The following is an 18012-nucleotide window of genomic DNA, read 5'->3' as shown; positions in this document are numbered from 1 at the left end:
TTTGCTTCTTAGTTTTATTCGTTTCTCCAGAAACTTGAGAATCAGTTATTTTTACTAGAAACATTTAACTGCTTCAAAAGAATACGGAGCTTTTCCCGTATCTTAATGTTTGACCGTTGTAACAACAGTTATTGTTTAGTTTGTCTTGGCCACTGTATATTCAGATGTCATTCTGTCTCCATTTACAATTTTATTATGTTTATACATGTTTTTAAAAATACATCTATAGCAGAGATTTGTTAATGATTAAAATAATGAGATTTCATATGTACCAGGTATTTCCTGATTATCTTGCAAGTATGATTGTATTAATCTATGGTAAATGGTTTTGGTTGCCCATTCTAATATTTTAAGAATGAGAAGAGATAACAGTTTTATCACAGTGACATATTGAATCATTAATGAGCTCTTTATACTCTGTGATCACTTCCTGCTTCCCAACATGCTGTCAGTCACTAAGACATTCTGGTCTCTGCCAAGACATGTGGGCCGTCGGCGAACTTTAGGAGACTTGTACATCAGTGTCTGGGGTCAAGGTGGATGGAGACAAGTGCTTGCTGTTACAGTGTCCTGTGTTTGTAGCTGCTTGCTGTATTTATGTGTCGTATATGTGTCTCGTCTGTGTTTTGCATGAACCTGTTTAGCAGAATTTGCTCTTCTAATGTAATTTTATGTTTATATTAACAATATAACCCCAGTTATAGTCTGATAAACTTTGTCTAGTTCCTTACTTCATAGGCTTCTGAACCCATTATCCTTTAGGAAGAATATTGTAGTCTTGCGCCAACTGTGCAATTCCACTTAGAATGGGGTTTTCAATAAGACCATTCTTAGCTGTAATGTAAGCCTAACAATGCCATGATATCTTACCTGTGTAACAGGTATTTGAGCTACTTACAGAGGAAAGCCATTTTGTAACCATCTAATCTGTATATGCAGATAAGGTCTAATACAACATCTAGTTAATATGCTCTTACAAGATCGTAAATTTAGATGAAGCATGTCCTTCACCCATTTTAGATCTTATTCTTCCAGAATATCGACTCTACCATTCTTCATGGCATCCTATTCCAGCTGTTTATCACCACCTTCCTGATGTCTGTCCTAAATTTGCCCTTCACAATCTGTGCCTTTTTGCTCTGTTGCGTTAACATATCATTAAGTACTGTTTCAGGCTTACTTTCTCTACCCTATTTAGTACCTTATTTACCTCTTGAGAGTCAGCACTGAGATGTCTCTTTCGAGACCCCAAGTTTATCAAGTAGATCCTCATAGTTTTTCCCTCTGATACTGAGATAAATCTCCTCATTCTCTGTTCATGCTCTCAGGCCTGGCTGTACAGGTTCAGCATGACTATGAGGAATTTGAACTCAACTGATTTGGCCAAACAACTCAGCATTCTATTTACTTTCATTATTGTTGCTTCATGTTGGACATCGCAAGTGACAAATTAACTAATGCCACTATGTCTCTTTCTGGCATCCACACACACCTCAACAAGTTCTGTTCCACTCATGGAGTATATATGATTCCTATTTTTACTTCCAATATATAAAGAACCTTGCATTTGTCCACATTGAACTTCATTTATCACTGGCTAGCCTAGGTGCAAACCATCTTGAGCTCTCTTTGTAAGTTCTTTGTTGCCTCCTTGCTTGGTGTCATCTACTTTGCATTGAGACTGCAATATCCAAGTCATGTACATGCACCAGGGACTGGCTGGGTCTTGGCACAGAGCTCTAGGGCACCCAACTCAGTGGGGGAGAAATTGGGTGAGTAGAGCCACCTGTTAGCGCCTAAAGAGGCAGTCAATGGCTGTAGCGCCACTGGCTGCGCCTCCCGCGATATTCAGCAGGGGCGCTAATGGTGGCGTTAGCCTTTTGCGCTGCGCCACCACCGATGACATCATCGGTGTGCGCAGCGCCCCGATCGCGATATTTGGTAGCGAACGCCACTGTAGCGCTGTTCGCTACCCGCGCCCGGTTCACGGGGCCTTGCTGTGCCGGCAGAGGCGCAAGTTAAGGTGGAGGTCGGGGCGGCCGCCTGCCAGCACCTCCGTCCCCGGCCTCCTGGTCCCCCCCGCAGCATTGCCGGCTGTTTCCCGAGAGCCCGGCACTTCTCCTTGGTGCCGGGCTCTTTTGCCGGCACTCGCGATCAGGGCTCGCGCTGCTGCAGGCCCCTCCCCCCTAACAGTGGGAGGAAGGCCTGCAGTACTGCAGCGTGGTGTGGCGCTGCGGCACGTAGTGCTGCGAAATTCAGTTTCAGCGCCCTAAGAGGGACGCGGAGTGACTCGAGCCGCGCCCCGTCTCCCTCTAGGGGCACTTCAACTGAATTTGCGGCGATCGTGGCGCAAATTCCAGCGCCCAGGCGAACTTTGCGCCGCTTGGGCACCTCAGGCCAATTTCTAGGCCAGTACCTCCCCCATTGTGACCTAGAATCATAGAATTTTACAGAGCTGCAGGCTATTTGGCCCATTATACTTAGACCAGCTTTCTGAAAGAGCTATTCCTTTAGTTCAGATCCCCATATCCTTTTAAATCTTTCTTTTTCAAATATTTATCCACTTCCTTTTAAATGTTTTTGTGGCTTTTGCTACCACCACTGTTTTTGGTAGTGTATTCTATGTCCTAACAACTCTACAACCCCAGGAACAAGTGGGAAGGGGGCCGAAAAGTCCAAAAATTATTTGCGCAATCTTCGGGGACCCTACAACCACCAGTTGAACCAGGTGTGCTGCCAATCCTGTAAGAGACAGGGGACGTGGGAGTTGCTTGTGTTGAGTGTCCCAATCCTTTCCCCCTCCTACACAGCTGGCCTTGTTGAGGATGGGTTAAGGCTTTGCTTCCACAAAGCTGAGTGAGAATTCCGGTGCAAAATGAGACCCAGCATATCCAGGTCCCAGCCTAATTTCCAGCCCATCAGGCACCGTCCCACCAGAGTAACTGCAAGAGTGCAAGGGCCACCGATTTTTGGCCCTGTGGTAAATAAACTTTTGATAAGTTTTGATGTCATCTACATTGTCATTTCTGAATTTGAGATGATGCCTCTATTACCAGATCTCTATACTGCATCATGACTTTTCCCCTCTATTCATACGATAGACTAGTCAATTATATGACCCTAACCCTCTCTAGCTCCAGTCACACTGAAGTAACACTAGAGTAAAGGCACAATCCTTTGCACTTAGACTTTTACATGGGGAAAGCAAAAATATAATTTTGCGCTCTTGTGAGAAAGCATGCCTGTTAAATTTAATGTACATTTATTGCACTTGTGGTATAAAGGTATAAAATAAATATTGTGATTCACATTGCATGATCTCTGAATCCTAACCATTATATATGTTCACGAGGTCAGATTCGGAACCAGCATTGAATGAGTTGAAGAGTTAAGCCAGTTAAATAAAACTTAGTTCAAGGTTGTATCCTATAATGGGAGCAGTCTGTTTCTTCACTGTTGCCAAAAAGCCCTAAATGCTCTGGTAAAAGTGAAATGCTGACATTACTTCCTGTACAGAATTGCCCAAAATTGCTTTCCTTAACAAATGCGATAGCTTATATCATGGGACTGGGGCACAATGATTATTAATTTTTCTGATGAAATTTACCACAATATCTGGATAGTGGAAATGTAATTGAAAACTTGCATGGTGTTCATGTTTCCTGTAGTCATAATGTACTCGTCATCTTGACCATTTGGTTTCTCCTACGCAACCACCCCTTCCTTCCACCCTGCCCCCTGCTGCAGCATGAAGTGTTAACACACAAAGAAGGTTGTAGTGAATCAATACACGCATATTCCATTCATTGGAACACTGTAAAATTCTATATTGATGAAGTTGTTGGTCATACACAATGAGCTAAATTAAGTTCAGTTTAAGTGAACTAATTTTACAGAGCTTCAAGCATCATTGTTAATCATACTTTAGTTTTGCTAACCCCCATAAATACTGGCCTCCTGCATGGCACGTGCTGTTTTGAATGTAAATGTAATATAAACTTGTTTTTTCAGAGGAGAATTTTGTTGTCATTTATCCATACTCGGCAAGAGATAATGATGAGATTGATTTGGAAAGAGGTGCAGTGGTGGAGGTTATACAGAAGAACCTGGAAGGCTGGTGGAAAATCAGGTAATTCAAATACCCTAATAAGGTGCTTAGTTTTAATATGGCATGAGGGAAGATTGTGGCACAGGACATCATGGCTGTGGCTTATCCTTACTTCATTGTACTTGGGTAAAAGGCAGTATGGATATAGCTTTGTACACAATTTTAAGTGATAAATTGAACTTATATGAAAATTACATTTAATAAAATAAGTCCTGATTTTGTGAGAATGGCAGCAGGAGTCCCTCCCCCTAATTGGAGTAGCCTACTGGCATATGACAAGCTTGCCCAAAAGCTGAGCATGTAGAACAGTTGACTGGGGAGCATAAAATCCAATGAGACGTCAGCTCTTAAAGGGCAACAGCGCGACTTTAATGGGAAGTGTTGTTGGTGGCAGAAAAGTGCACTAATTGCTTACAAAGTCACAATGGGGATATATGAGGAACACTGCTCCTGTTGATGCTGTAGAGTTAAGAAGTGCTGCTGCAGGAGGCCCACCAACAAGAAAGTTAGCCCTATTTGAAGCTGAAGGCTACTGTACAAATTCAGATCTGCCATAGATACCTTCTTGGGTTTAGTGGTGTCAGTTATTCCAGGGCGCGGTCAAAGCATCTTACTTTTAATGGGAGTTGACTCACACAGCCCTATATCTACTTGTGTGATAACATGACCTGGGGGTATAACAGTAGTACCCCCTTGTGATCTGAACCAGATATTTGTGTCTTTTGCATGTATACTACTTCAGTCTCTTCAAAAGCAGACTGAGCAAACACTTGGTGAGATGAGGCCTGATATGAAGTGATAAGATGCTTTATTTTACAGTAAGGTGAACATATAGAACAGCAGTTATGATTGGACTCACTTCATTCAAACAGTACCACTTAACTTTGCATAGTGATTAAGAAACAAAGAACACGCCTCGTTTCCCCACATTGGTGGATTGCCTTCCTTGACTTAAACAAGATGACTTCTAACTGTTGATGCAGCATTTCTGACCTCTTCATCTTGGTGAAAGACTTCACAGCTTTTTGCTTAAAAACCTAACTGCTTGCACAGCATTCTGTATCAAAAACCTGCTGCCAGCCTGTGTCTCAGTCTCTAGTTTATGTCTTGCTACTCACAGCCAGAAAATGGGCGCAGAGACTTTCCAGTACAACGGATGTGAGGTTCTTTCTGATTGTCGAGACAGTCTGAAAATATTGCTTATGGAAGCAGCATTAATGCCAGCTCATTAGCATCTTAACTACCTGTCACCCCAGCCTTTTTATTTAAACTTAACTGAAACACTTTTTTTTGAAAAACTAATATTTAAAGTTGCTCTTTTCCCAAATACTTACTATGGAAAATGGTCAAAAAGATTCCAAAAAATGACAGCCACCCTCCAGTGCCAGCTGCATAGAGAGAAGGTGCTGCCTGAGTCACTGAGGTTTCTCCTGCGAGGCTGAAAATGATTGCTGCTATCAGGAGCAAGGTGAAGGGAAGTACACTTTACATTTTTGCACAGATTTCATGAGGGGGCCCATGAAGCATGGCACCAACAGAAGCTGGAATGCCCATGGCCTGTGGGAGCTACAGCTTCAAGCATTATCCTTTTGCGTGCACCCATACATTATTGCCAAAGCTAGATGGTACAGAGTCCTTGCAGGTAGAGGGACCACTGAGGAACAGCAAACAAATGCTCTAGTTTACAGCTTGCGGCACGTCTCTGCTGCTAGGGGTTTCTCAGTAGATCCAGAGGTTAGTTCTTGTCACCTAAGAGCCATCCACCCAAGTGTTTCTTCTCTTTTCAAAATTGTGGACAGCGTAGACTGCCACAGAATGAAGGCATCATGGCTGCTTCCTGTATAATGGCTATTGCTGTGCAGACAATCTTTCTTTCGTCAGAAACCACCTCAACATTAATTGAGTGCAAACCCTTGCTGTTCATGTCGGCCATGGGGTTATTGTGAGAAGCCACATAGGTGCCATCGACAGTGCCTTGCACTTGAGGGAACTCTGCCACTTGGTGAAAACTTCGCACCTTGTCCAGCTAATGCCTCCTTTTCAGAGGGGAATTGATGATGGTGTGGTCCTTGCAAACACAGTGTTTAACACTTGCTTGATACCTGTGTGCACTGAGACAGCCTGCTGTGCAGATATCCCCTGGGTGGCTTCAAAGATCCAGCAACATGACAGGTTCATGTGATAACCTTAATTTCTATGGGGCCGAGTCATCTGTGCCCAGATATCTTCAGGTCCTTCTGTAGCAGATGGCCAAACTCTATGACTGGCTCTTTTGTGAAATCCAGGTGGCAAAAACAGATCTCGTCTGACGTGCCTAGGTGTGTGTGTGTGTGTGTGTTTTGACACTTGGATCCCAGGGTGCGCAGCAGCACATTCAGAACCAACAAAGGAATACTCAATTTCCACACTTTCCTGTGGTTTAAATGGCAGGAAAGTGAAAGAACATATAAGGTGTAGTTCAGGCAAATAGCATAGATGCATTTAAGGGGAAGCTAGATAAGTGCATGAGGGAGAAAGGAATATGTTGATGGGGTTAGATGAAGTGGGACTGAAGGAGGCTCGTGTGGAGCATAAATGCCAGCATAAACCAGTTGGGCCACATGGCTGGTTTCTGTGCTGTACACTCAATGTAGCTCGATGTATTGGCCCCTAACCACCCCCACCCCCCCCCCCCCCCACAAAAAAAAAATGTAGACTGCCAACTACCGCAAGCAGAAAAATGCAAAATAAAACAAACGCTTTTACCCATAACTTAAACTGTCATTTCCTTTCAAGAAGCCTGCAGGCCAGGTCCCAGAATTCCCCTGTGCTGTGGATGGAATTTCAGCCAAAGTCATGAGATTTGGTGTGGGACCAGTTTTAAATAATTATTCCATTTCAGTCAGGCCTGTACATGCCTGTAGCTCACCTTAATTTTTGCTCTCCAAATTGGCTGTTGCAAAACACAACAGGTTACAAATCAGATATGCAATTTTACAGCACCTGCCCACCACCAGTGAGACCCCTCGCCATTGGTGGGTCTTGAACAAAATTGGCCTTACTGTATTAACAGGCTCACAGAAAATCTAGTACTTAAATGGTTAAGCTCTTTCCAGATAAATAAAGAGAATTATGACGTAGGTTTACAAAAATTGCCATCTTAGTCAACCTTTTCTTACTTGAAGTGGTTAAGTCTCATGGTGCCGCTTCCTTTTTCCGGCTTCTTTTCCAGAATAGAGCTTATTATAAGTACACTGAGCAAATAACAAGCATGTGGATAATGAGTCATTGGAGTTAGGATTAACAGATGTACAGAGCAGAGTGGCTTGAGGTCCTACAATTACTGTATTTTCTTCTGTTCTCACACATTATGGTAGGAGTGTGGTCATCTTCGGGAACTCCAAATTAAGTCATGGTGACAAAAACAGTCATTTTATGTACACTCCCCCCAAGCAAAACAAGACATCAGGGCCTAGATATTCAGTTGTGCCCAAAAATGGGCACGCAGTGGGTAGGGAGCGTGCTGCAGACACCTGTTCGCATGGAAGCTCAGACTGCTACCATCTTGGCCCTGGGGTCTAACATTGATGGGGGCTTCCAGAGCGTCACATCACTTGTGCACTCTGTTTTTGTGCAGAGCAGTAGGAGTGCTGAGACGCAGCCCCAGGAGCATGGCATCGACTCCATGGGAGAGGCACCCATTGTCCAAGATACTGTAGTCTGTAGCTGGGCCCTCAATGCCCAGAACTGCTTGAGATCGCCCATCATGGCCGTCTGATGTGTTCTCAGTGGAAGTTCAGCTGCCTTTGACCTCCCAAGCTGTAGCTAACACGGATACACGTCATAGAATACACTCAGATAGTTAAAAAAGTACACGTACAGGCACTAGGGTTTGGCACATGGGTGATTTTAATTCTAATTTTAATCCAATTATGAAGTAAGTTCTAGCAGTAAAATGGTTCTCTGGATTTGATAGTATTTGGTGAAATGATCACTGCAGGAGGGCAATGGTTATGAGGACTTTGGTTATAAAGATAGCGAGACTGTTGGTATATTGGGGAGGGGGAAGAGATAGTTTAGGTGAAATGATCTAGTGTGAACTGTTCTCCGAGAGCTCTGGCAGCTAGGGAAACTGGTTCTCGATGCTGCTCCTCCAGGCTTTACAAGGAAACCTGGGGCCTCTGATGCTTTCCCCACTCTCCTGGCCAGGCTTTTCCTCCTGGACCCCTCTGATTCACTTACTTTGTGCTGGAATTGTTCCTGTGTGTCCCCTGTATTTTCCCAGCCCCCGCACACATCGATTGCCCCCAGAGTGTTTTTTTGTTGTTGCAAATGTTCAAAAAATATTTGAAGTAACAACAGAAGTGTAAGTAGTAAGGAAACACAGGTCAGATTTCATACCATTTATCGAATAATGGTGACCCAACCCATAAATTGTGATTTTATGGATTTTGCACTTAAGGTGCCAAAATGATTTGGACTAGAGAGAAAAGAGAAATGGATGTGCAACAGCACCATCTATAGTCCTGTCTGGAGTAAATTCTAGGAGTATATTCTGATAAATGGTCTTTCATACTAATGTACATGAGCATTTAAATCAGAAATGTAGGATTGCAGATTGCTCTAATGCCATTTTTGCCCCTTAAATACAGAATCCAAAATAACGTGTGTGGTCATAGAAATTCATCTTACAAGAAATATCACTCTTTGAATTTGCTGCAAAATACAGTACTTCACTTCAGAATCAATGGCCCAGAAATTGATGGAAAAAATAATGGCGAGTTCACGGTGCTAACAATTAGTGCGTAAAAAATCCCAGCAATTTGTGATGAAGAGATATGCCACGAGTTCCAATTCTCTACAAATTGCTGGATGATCTGTGCTGCTCTGCCATTAGCCTCACCCATACTGAAAAAAAACTACCATCTTGCCGCGAGCCCGCCCATTGTGTGCCATGAAATTGCTCGACTTACACCATTAATACAAATTAATCTCGTTGCAGCCATTTAGAGCTGATAATTCATGTCGTAAGGACCCTGTTAATGATGTGATTCATGGTCCTGACATACCACTCAACCTTGGAGGCCCAGAAAGGTAACAATGAAATTGTGGTGTCTCACTCCCGCAAGTAATAAATTGTTCCTAGAGCTATTGTAAATTTTAAAAATATTTTCTTACTTTTGCTTTCTGTCTCTTTTTTCTCTTTCTCAATTCACTCACTTTCTTTCCCCCTTTACTTCTCTTTCTGTATCTAATTTGACTCTAATTCACCCTATTTCCTGCTCCATCTTTAAATATAATTGATTAAGGAGATAGACCATTGGACCCGACATTCATGAGGTCCCAGATATCCTGTTGATGTTGCTGCGCCGTTATCAATTTGCATTTGTGGTGCAAAAATAATATGACCTGAAGGGTGAGGAAAACAAATCCAATTCAGGGCACTCGCCGCCTGATGTGCCACTCCAGAAATTTCTGGACCAGTAGATTTGATTTGACGAATTTGCATATTTAAAGGCATTTAGCCTTAAAAGAAAACTAAGGAGGAAAAATTCAGTCGCACCCCCCTTGGGGCGTTAATTTCGCCGGGGTGCTATTTTTAGCGCCCCAAAAAAGTTAGCGCCCCCGCGCCCGAAATTCGCTGGTAGCGCCCCAAGAGGGAGGCGGGGTGCTACTGGAAGCCCCCCCCCCCCCCGGGGTGCTACCAGGGAATAGTGGCGCTGCGGTATTGCAGGCCTTCCTCCCCTGATTAAAGGGGAGGGGCCTAGCGCAGCACGACCCGGGGCCCAGCTGGGCCACCAGGGATCGGAGTGCTAGCAAAAGAGCTGCAAGATGAGTGCCGGGCTGACATACCACGGCCGGCACCCCACGAGGGGGGCTGCACAGGAGGCCGGGGACAGCAGAGGAGGCAGGTGCTGGCAGGCGGCCACCAACAAAAATAACTGTCCGGCACCTCCCCTTTAATTTGCGCCACCCCGGCCACACGTATGCCCCCCTGACCCTGTCGGACATAGTGTCCGGCGGTAAGTCGGGGTGCTACGGAAGTTTGCGGCTGGGGCGCGAGCGGGGAGCTGTGCACGGCGATGACGTCATTGCCAGAGGCACAGCGCCGCGGGGTGCTACCGGTTGCCGCTGCCGCTAACCTCCCGCTGAATTTCGCAGGAGGTGTTCGCGACACCGTGCTCAGGCGCTAGTTACTTTGTGCCCCATTAGCGCCCTCTTAGGGCACCAACGGGAGGCACAAAGCAACCAAATTTTCCCCCCTAAGATATTTAAAAACCAATTGGACATACCTTTATCTCCAGATAATTAAGGATGACTAGGCTTGGCATTTTCAAATATTTTTGGTGAAATCCTGTAATTGTGCAGCTATTTACACATTATTAAAAAGTTAACATCTAGCACATCCTGTGTGCTCTGTTATCACAAGAGATTTAAATATAAGATCTTACAGCACATGACTTGCTGTTGCTTGTCTAGTACTGACGGGTTGTACCAGGAATTGGACAAAAACTAATTAGAAGAAAATTATGAAAGGATGTCTTCACTATGGCTACTCAGTTCCTCTGAAAATAAATCATTGATGTGTTATTGAGTTCGACAAACACAAGAAATACTTACTAAATCTGTCTCTGACAATTGGGTCTATATTCGTTGGCTACAACGTTGTAGTGTTGGACGCTCTTCTGAGAATTGTGAATCCCAGTCTCTAACAAAATTGACATTGGGGTTTTCTCCTTCAGGCTGCATTTCATTGGAGAAAGGGAGAAAACTGGTTGGGGGAAGGATTGCTTTTCTATACCATTCAGGCAGATATTCTAATGGATTGACTGGAGTAGTATTGCTAGCAACAATAGAGATATGAGTCCACACTGTTCCCACCTCCCAACTAAAGGTGGTATGGATTTGGGGCTAAATAAAGAGGTCACATTACAACAAATAAAATCTTGAAATATGTCAATGTTTCATGATGCATTTTGTTAATGACTTAAAATTACATTGAGCTATCTAACAGATACTGCAACATAAAGATTTAGAATTGGGACGAGCAGTAATTTAATATATTTGAGCTTAGACATACCAGATTCTGATGGTTTCCTTTTTAGTCACTGAAGTGGCTTTCATATTTTACAGGATATGATTAATTTGTTGAAATAAACTTAGTCACATTATGTAATATCCTTCTGATGTACCAATTGAGGAAGGATTAACATCCGTTTGGTATCTGAATTAGAAAAAAAAATCCCAGTTCTGATTCCTATGAAAGGGTTGCTCATAGAATCTTTCATGACAATGTGAAACTGTCATCTTTGAATAAAGTCTCTTTGTAGATGAGAATGTATGGTTGGAACTACAGACAGTTCTCAGTAGCTGCTTTAAAATTGGTCTAAAAGGGATGCTTGTACTGCTGGCTCCTGACACACAGTTCTTGCGCACCCAGTGGCAATCCCAAGTTAACTAATCAGAAACGCTTAAGACTGCCTGCCTGGACAACCCAGTAAAAAAAAAAAAAAATCAACATAGACGGTACTAGTGAATCTGGCAAGTTTACATTAGGGTTGCCATTGGATGCGTGAGACTAACATCTGGGGACTTGTGCCAAAATTGGGAGAGCTGTCCCATAGACTAGTCAAGCAACAGCCTGACATAATCATACTCACAGAATCATACCTTTCAGCAACGTCCCAGACTCCGCCATCAGTGTCAGCTGTGGCTTAGTTGGTAGTGCACTTGCCTCGAAGGTTGTGGGCTCGAGTCCCACTCCAGAGACTTGAGCACAAAAATCTAGGCTGACACTTTAGTGCAGTACTGAGGGAGTGCTGCACTGTCGGAGGTGCCGTCTGTTGGATGAGACGTGAAACTGAGGGCCTGTCTGCTCTCTCAGGTGGATGTAAAAGATCCCATGGCATTATTTCAAAGAAGAGCAGGGAAGTTATCCCCGGTGTCCTGGCCAATATTTATCCCTCAATCAACATCACTAAAACAGGTTATCTGGTCATTATTACGTTGCTGTTTGTGGGAACTTGCTGTGTGCAAATTAGCCGCCATATTTCCTACATTACAACAGTGACTACACTTCAAAAAGTACTTCATTGGCTGTAAAGCGCTTTAGGACGTCCAGTGGTTGTGAAAGGCGCTACATAAATGTAAGTCAGTCTTTCTTTCATCATCATCCCTGTGTATGTCCTGTCCCATCGGATGGCAGAGCCCAGCACACGAGTGCAAAAGACAAGGCTGAAGTGTTTGCACCCATCTTCAGCCAGAAGTGCCGAGTGGATGATCCATGTCAGCCTACTTCTGAGGTCCCCACCATCACAGAAGCCAGTCTTCAGCCAATCAGATTCACTCCACATGATATCAAGAAATGGCTGAGCACACTGGATACAGCAAAGGTTATGGGCCCCACCAACAACTCGGCTGTAGTGCTGAAGACTTGTGCTCTAGAACTAGTCTCTAGCCAAGCTGTTCCAGTACAGCTACAACACTGGCATCTATCCAACAATGTGGAAAATTGCCCAGTTATGTCCTGTCCACAAAAAGTGGGACAAATCCAATCTGGCCAATTACCGCCCCATCAGTCTACTCTCAATCATCAGCAAAGTGATGGAAGGTGTCATCGACACTCAATAACCACCTCACTGATGCCCAGTTTGAGTTCCACCAGGACCACTGGGCTCCAGACCTCATTACAGCCTTGATTGAAACATGAACAAAGGAGCTGAATTCCAGAGGTGAGGTCAGAATGATTGTCTTTGACATCAAGGCAGCATTTGACCGAGTGTGGCATCAAGGAGCCCTAGTAAAATTGAAGTCAATGGGAATCAGGGGGAAAGCTCTCCACTGGCTGGAGTCATAACCAGCATAAAGGAAGATCCTTGTGATAGTTGGAGGCCAATCATCTCAGTCCCAGGACATTGCTGCAGGAATTCCTCAGGACAGTATCCTCAACACAACCATCTTCAGCTGATTTGTCAATGACCATCCCTCAATCATAAGGTCAGAAGTGGGGATGTTCGCTGATGATTGCACAGTGTTCAGTTCCATTCACAACTCTGCAAATAATGAAGCAGTCCATGCGCACATGTAGCAATACCTGGACAACATTCAGGCATGGGCTGATAAGTGGCAAGTAACATTTATGCCACACAAGTGCCAGGCAATGACCATCTCCAAAAAGAGAGAGTCTAATCACTGCCCCTTGACATTCAACGGCATTACTGTTAGTACTATCAACATCCTGGGGGGTCACCATTGACCAGAAACTTAACTGGACCAGCCACATAATTAATGTGGCTACAAGAGCAGGTCAGAGGCTGGGTATTCTTTGGCGAGTGACTCACCTCCTAACTCCCCAAAGCCTTTCCACCATCTACAAGGCACAAGTCAGGAATGTGATGGAATACTCTCCACTTGCCTGGATGAATATAGCTTCAACAACACTCAAGAAACTCGACACCATCCAGGACAAAGCAGCCTGCTTGACTCGTACCCCATCCATCACCTTAAACATATAAGATTGGATTGGAGCAGGAGTAGGCCATTCGGCCCTTCGAGCCTGCTCCGCCATTCAATGAGATCATGGCTGATCATTGAAATTCAGTACCCTGTCCCTGCCTTCTCCCCATATCCCTTGATCCCTTTAGCCTTAAGAAATATATCCAACTCTTTCTTGAATATATTTAATGAACTGGCCTCCACCGCCCTCTGTGGCAGAGAATTCCACAGGCTCACCACTCTCTGGGTGAAGAAATTCCTCCTCATTTCAGTCCTAAATGTCCTACCCCTTATCCTTAGACTATGACCCCTGGTTCTGGACTCCCCGACCATCGGGAACATCCTTCCAGCATCTAGTCTGTCCAGGCCTGACAGAATTTTATAGGTTTCGATGAGATCCCCTCTCAATCTTCTAAACTCCAGTGAGTATAAGCCCAATCGACACAATCTCTCCTCATACGTCATTCCTGCCATCCCAGGTATCAGCCTGGTGAATCTTCACTGCACTCCTTCCATGGCAAGAACGTCCTTCCTCAGATAAGGCGACCAAAACTGCACACAATACTCAAGGTGCAGTCTCACCAAGGCCCTGTACAACTGTAGCAAGACATCCTTGTTCCTGTACTCGAACCCTCTTGCTACGAAGGCCAACATACCATTTGCCTTCTTAACCGCCTGCTGCACCTGCATGCTTACCTTCAGCGACTGGTGCACAATAACACCCAGGTCTCTTTGCACTTCCCCTTCTCCCAATCTATTGCCATTCAAATAATAATGTGCCTTCCTGTTTTTGCCACCAAAGTGGATAACCTCACATTTATCCACATTATAGTGCATTTGCCATGTTTCTGCCCAATCACCTAACCTGTCCAAATCATACTGGAGTTTCATGACATCCTCCTTGCAGCATACCCTCCCACCCAGCTTTGTGTCGTCTGCAAATTTGGAGATATTACATCCAATTCCCTCGTCCAGATCATTAATATATATTGTGAACAGCTGGGGTCCTAGGACCGATCCTTGCGGTACCCCACTAGTCACTGCCTGCCACTCGGAAAACGACCCGTTTATTCCAACTCTTTGCTTTCTGTCCGCCAACCAGTTCTCTATCCAAGTCAATACCTTGCCCCCAATCCCATGTGCTTTAATTTTGCACGCTAATCTCTTATGCGGGACCTTATCGAAAGCCTTCTGAAAGTCCAAATACACCACATCCACTGGTTCTCCCTTATCTATTTTACCAGTTACATCCTCAAAAAATTCCAGTAGATTAGTCAAGCATGATTTACCTTTTGTAAATCCATGTTGACTTTGTCCGATCCTGTCACTGCTTTCCAAGTGCTCTGCTATTATATCTTTTATAATGGACTCTAGCATTTTCCCCACTACCGATGTCAGGCTTACCGGTCTATAATTCCCCGCTTTTTCTCTACCACCTTTTTTGAATAGTGGGGTAACATTAGCTACCCTCCAATCCATTGGTACTGTTCCAGAGTCTATCGAGTTCTGGAAGATGACCAGCAATGCATCTACTATTTCTAGGGCCACTTCCTTAAGTACCCTGGGATGTAGATTATCAGGCCCTGGGGATTTATCGGCCTTCAGTCCCATCAATTTTCCTAACACCATTTCCCTACAAATACTGATTTCTTTCAGTTCCACCCTTTCATCAGACCCTATGTTCCTCGGTATTTCTGGGAGGTTATTTGTGTCCTCCTTTGTGAAGACAGAACCAAAATATGTATTTAGTTGGTCTGCCATTTCTTTGTTCCCCATTATAAATTCCCCTGATTCTGACTGCAAGGGACCTACGCTTGACTTCACCAATCTTTTTCTCTTCACATTCACTCCCTCCACCACCGGCGTACCGTGGTTGCCGTGTGTACCATCTACAAGATGCACTACAGAAACTCGCCAAGGCTTCTTCGACAGCACCCCCAAACCCGCAACCTCTACCACCTAGAAGGACAAGGGGCAGCAGGTGCATGGGAATACCACCACCTACAAGTTCCCCTCCAAGTCACACACCATCCTGACTTAAAAATATATCACCGTTCCTTCATCGTCGCTGGGTCAAAATCCTGGAACTCCCTCCCTAACAGCACTGTGGGAGTACTTTCACCACACGAGCTGCAGCGGTTCAAGAAGGCGGCTCACCACCACCTTCTCAAGGGCAACTGGGGATGGGCAATAAATGCTGGCCTTGTCAATGACGTCCATATCCCATGAATTAATTTTTTTTAAATGACTTTTGTGTCGGTAATCAGCAGCGCAAGCAACCCACTAAGGCCGGTGTAAAAGCAACTAGTGCTGCCATCAATGATGCACTGCATTTAATATGCAACAAATAGGCAAAAATTATGGAATTTAATAAGAATATTCAGAATTCAGCAGCATAAGCATGAACAATAAGCTGCTGAAAAATTGCACTAATTAGCAATGTACTTTTGTTAATATTTTACCGATTCTGCAATATTAGTTGAATGTCAGCAATGCACCAAAATAGAAGGGGTTAAAAGAACCTTGTGCTGATTTATCTCTTGCTACACTTGGTTCTTTAATCCAATGTTAGATTTAATTTGTTATTTGCCACCAAATACAATTGAAAGTCAAATACTCACAATTTTGCTTTGTTTCCGTTTGGGCATTTTCACTATTTTGGATAGGGCTAAAGGTCATATCAAGGCCAGACAAAGTCCCAGTGACAGTATAGAGATCCTTGTAATAATGATGTGATAAGTGGTGACCAATAAGGTACCATTTTTGCATTGCTATACATTGGCCTCAATATTTGTGGGGAGGGAGCGGAGCGGGGTTGGGTAGGGGGCAATGAGTTGCAATTTTAACCACAAATTTGGAGAAACAATTGCATGGAACCAGGGACATTTCTTGGAGGTTGGGAAGCTGGAATGCTCTCCTACTCTTCCCAGTGGCTGGTTCAGTTGCAGATCTGAGAACAGGTAAATTACCTGTCCTTTCAGTCACAGGTGGTGCATGACATAGGGACACCTGTAAGGTAAGAACGTAACTCAATAAGGTGCCGGAAAAAACTCATAGCATGACTGCTTCTATATTGTTTAAGAGGTTTTCTCTATAATGGGAATAAAAAGACAGGACAACTTTGCTCTTACTGAGAAGCTGAAAGGATTCTTGAATATGGCTTTCAACCCAAAGCAGCAATTTTAAATTCATCCCATGCTCTCATTTATTTATTATTGGGCTATATTTTAAAATAAATACATCTTTACCAGGTTGACAGAACTGATTTTGAAAGTTCAGGTACAGCAACGTCACCGAACAAAGTTCATTTAGAAAACGCTTTATTTTCCTTTAACAGATATCAGGATCGGGAGGGCTGGGCTCCTGCCTCATACTTGAAAATGGCTACCAATGATCTCTTGGGTCAGAAGATAACTTCAGGGCAGTCTATCCATTCAAGCGCAACGGACCTTGATGGAATTGGCAAACAGCCAGGATCCACTAAAGAGAGCAGAGAGAAGGCATCTTTATTTGACCAGAAAGATGAAAAATTTGAGTTCCGAGGGGTAGCATGTGCTGATGCAAAAGGCAGTAAGTATGCACTTGGAACTATGTAACAACTTAAAATAACTTCAGTAAGTGCGACAAGAAACAGATGGCAGTCACTTGCTGGAACTACAAGAGTTCTCGCTTCACAGATTCCATTTCGGAAGATTACTAATGGCACAGATTCCAGGGACATGCAGTAGTTGGGACTTTGAAAAAATACTAGTTGATGTTGCTCATGGAAAAGGTGAAGTAAAAGTTGAGACTGTTCCTGAGGATAGGATAGGAGAGAACTGAGCAGGGGTATGGAGGTGTGGAGAGAGGGAATGACCGACAGTAAGACGGTGTCTTTTGTTGCATGTCTATTACTTTTGATTTGTCAGTTTAATATATGCAATTATACTTTTGTGGCTATACACCTGAGATGTCAAGTTCCAAGGGCTGGCAGGAATGCCACTTTTATTGTAAAACTTAATAGATCCCATAAGTTTTTTAATTTCCCAGGAACTTCAATGAATCGGCCCCTTGGATATTATTTAAAATATGTCTTCACACTGGCGTGGAGTTACACTGCACCCATTGCTGGTTTGAAATTATCTAATGGAAATGGTCTTACAATTGCTGACTTCAGCGTGCTCAGGAGTCATATGGGGCCTGTCTTTTGAGTTGCACTGCCACTCATAGAAACAACTTCACATCAACACAGGAACTCTAGGGATCTGTTCTTGTGTGACCTGGATCTGTGTATCTAAATTGCCTATTTTCATTTTAGGCTTTATAAATTGCCTCAACAATTCTCACAGGCTATTGCTGGCTATCTTCAGGCACTGGCTTTCTTTTGTCACGTTTCAGATTGAACCTTTCAGATTTTATGTGGGTCAAATCTAAATTTCACCAAAGGCTCA

The 18012-nt window shown here is 43.8% G+C and overlaps 1 protein-coding gene across 2 annotated transcripts in view; it reads left to right on the top strand.

The window, feature by feature from the left end:
- The window catches only part of sh3pxd2b (SH3 and PX domains 2B), a 381839-nt gene that overhangs the window by 350264 nt on the left and 13563 nt on the right, over positions 1-18012 (top strand). For both annotated transcript variants that reach the window (XM_085995331.1, XM_085995333.1), the window contains 2 exons: positions 4012-4129; positions 16920-17152. In XM_085995331.1, coding sequence (XP_085851457.1) covers positions 4012-4129; positions 16920-17152 — 351 coding nt within the window. The remainder of the gene's footprint in view (positions 1-4011; positions 4130-16919; positions 17153-18012) is intronic.

This window comes from Somniosus microcephalus, chromosome 8, assembly GCF_052327205.1.
Source record: "Somniosus microcephalus isolate GS21.2 chromosome 8, FLI_Smic_1.0, whole genome shotgun sequence".
Classification (NCBI taxonomy): domain Eukaryota; kingdom Metazoa; phylum Chordata; class Chondrichthyes; order Squaliformes; family Somniosidae; genus Somniosus; species Somniosus microcephalus.
The sequence above is the reverse complement of the archived record's forward strand: the minus strand, read 5'-3'. Positions and strand labels throughout refer to the sequence as shown.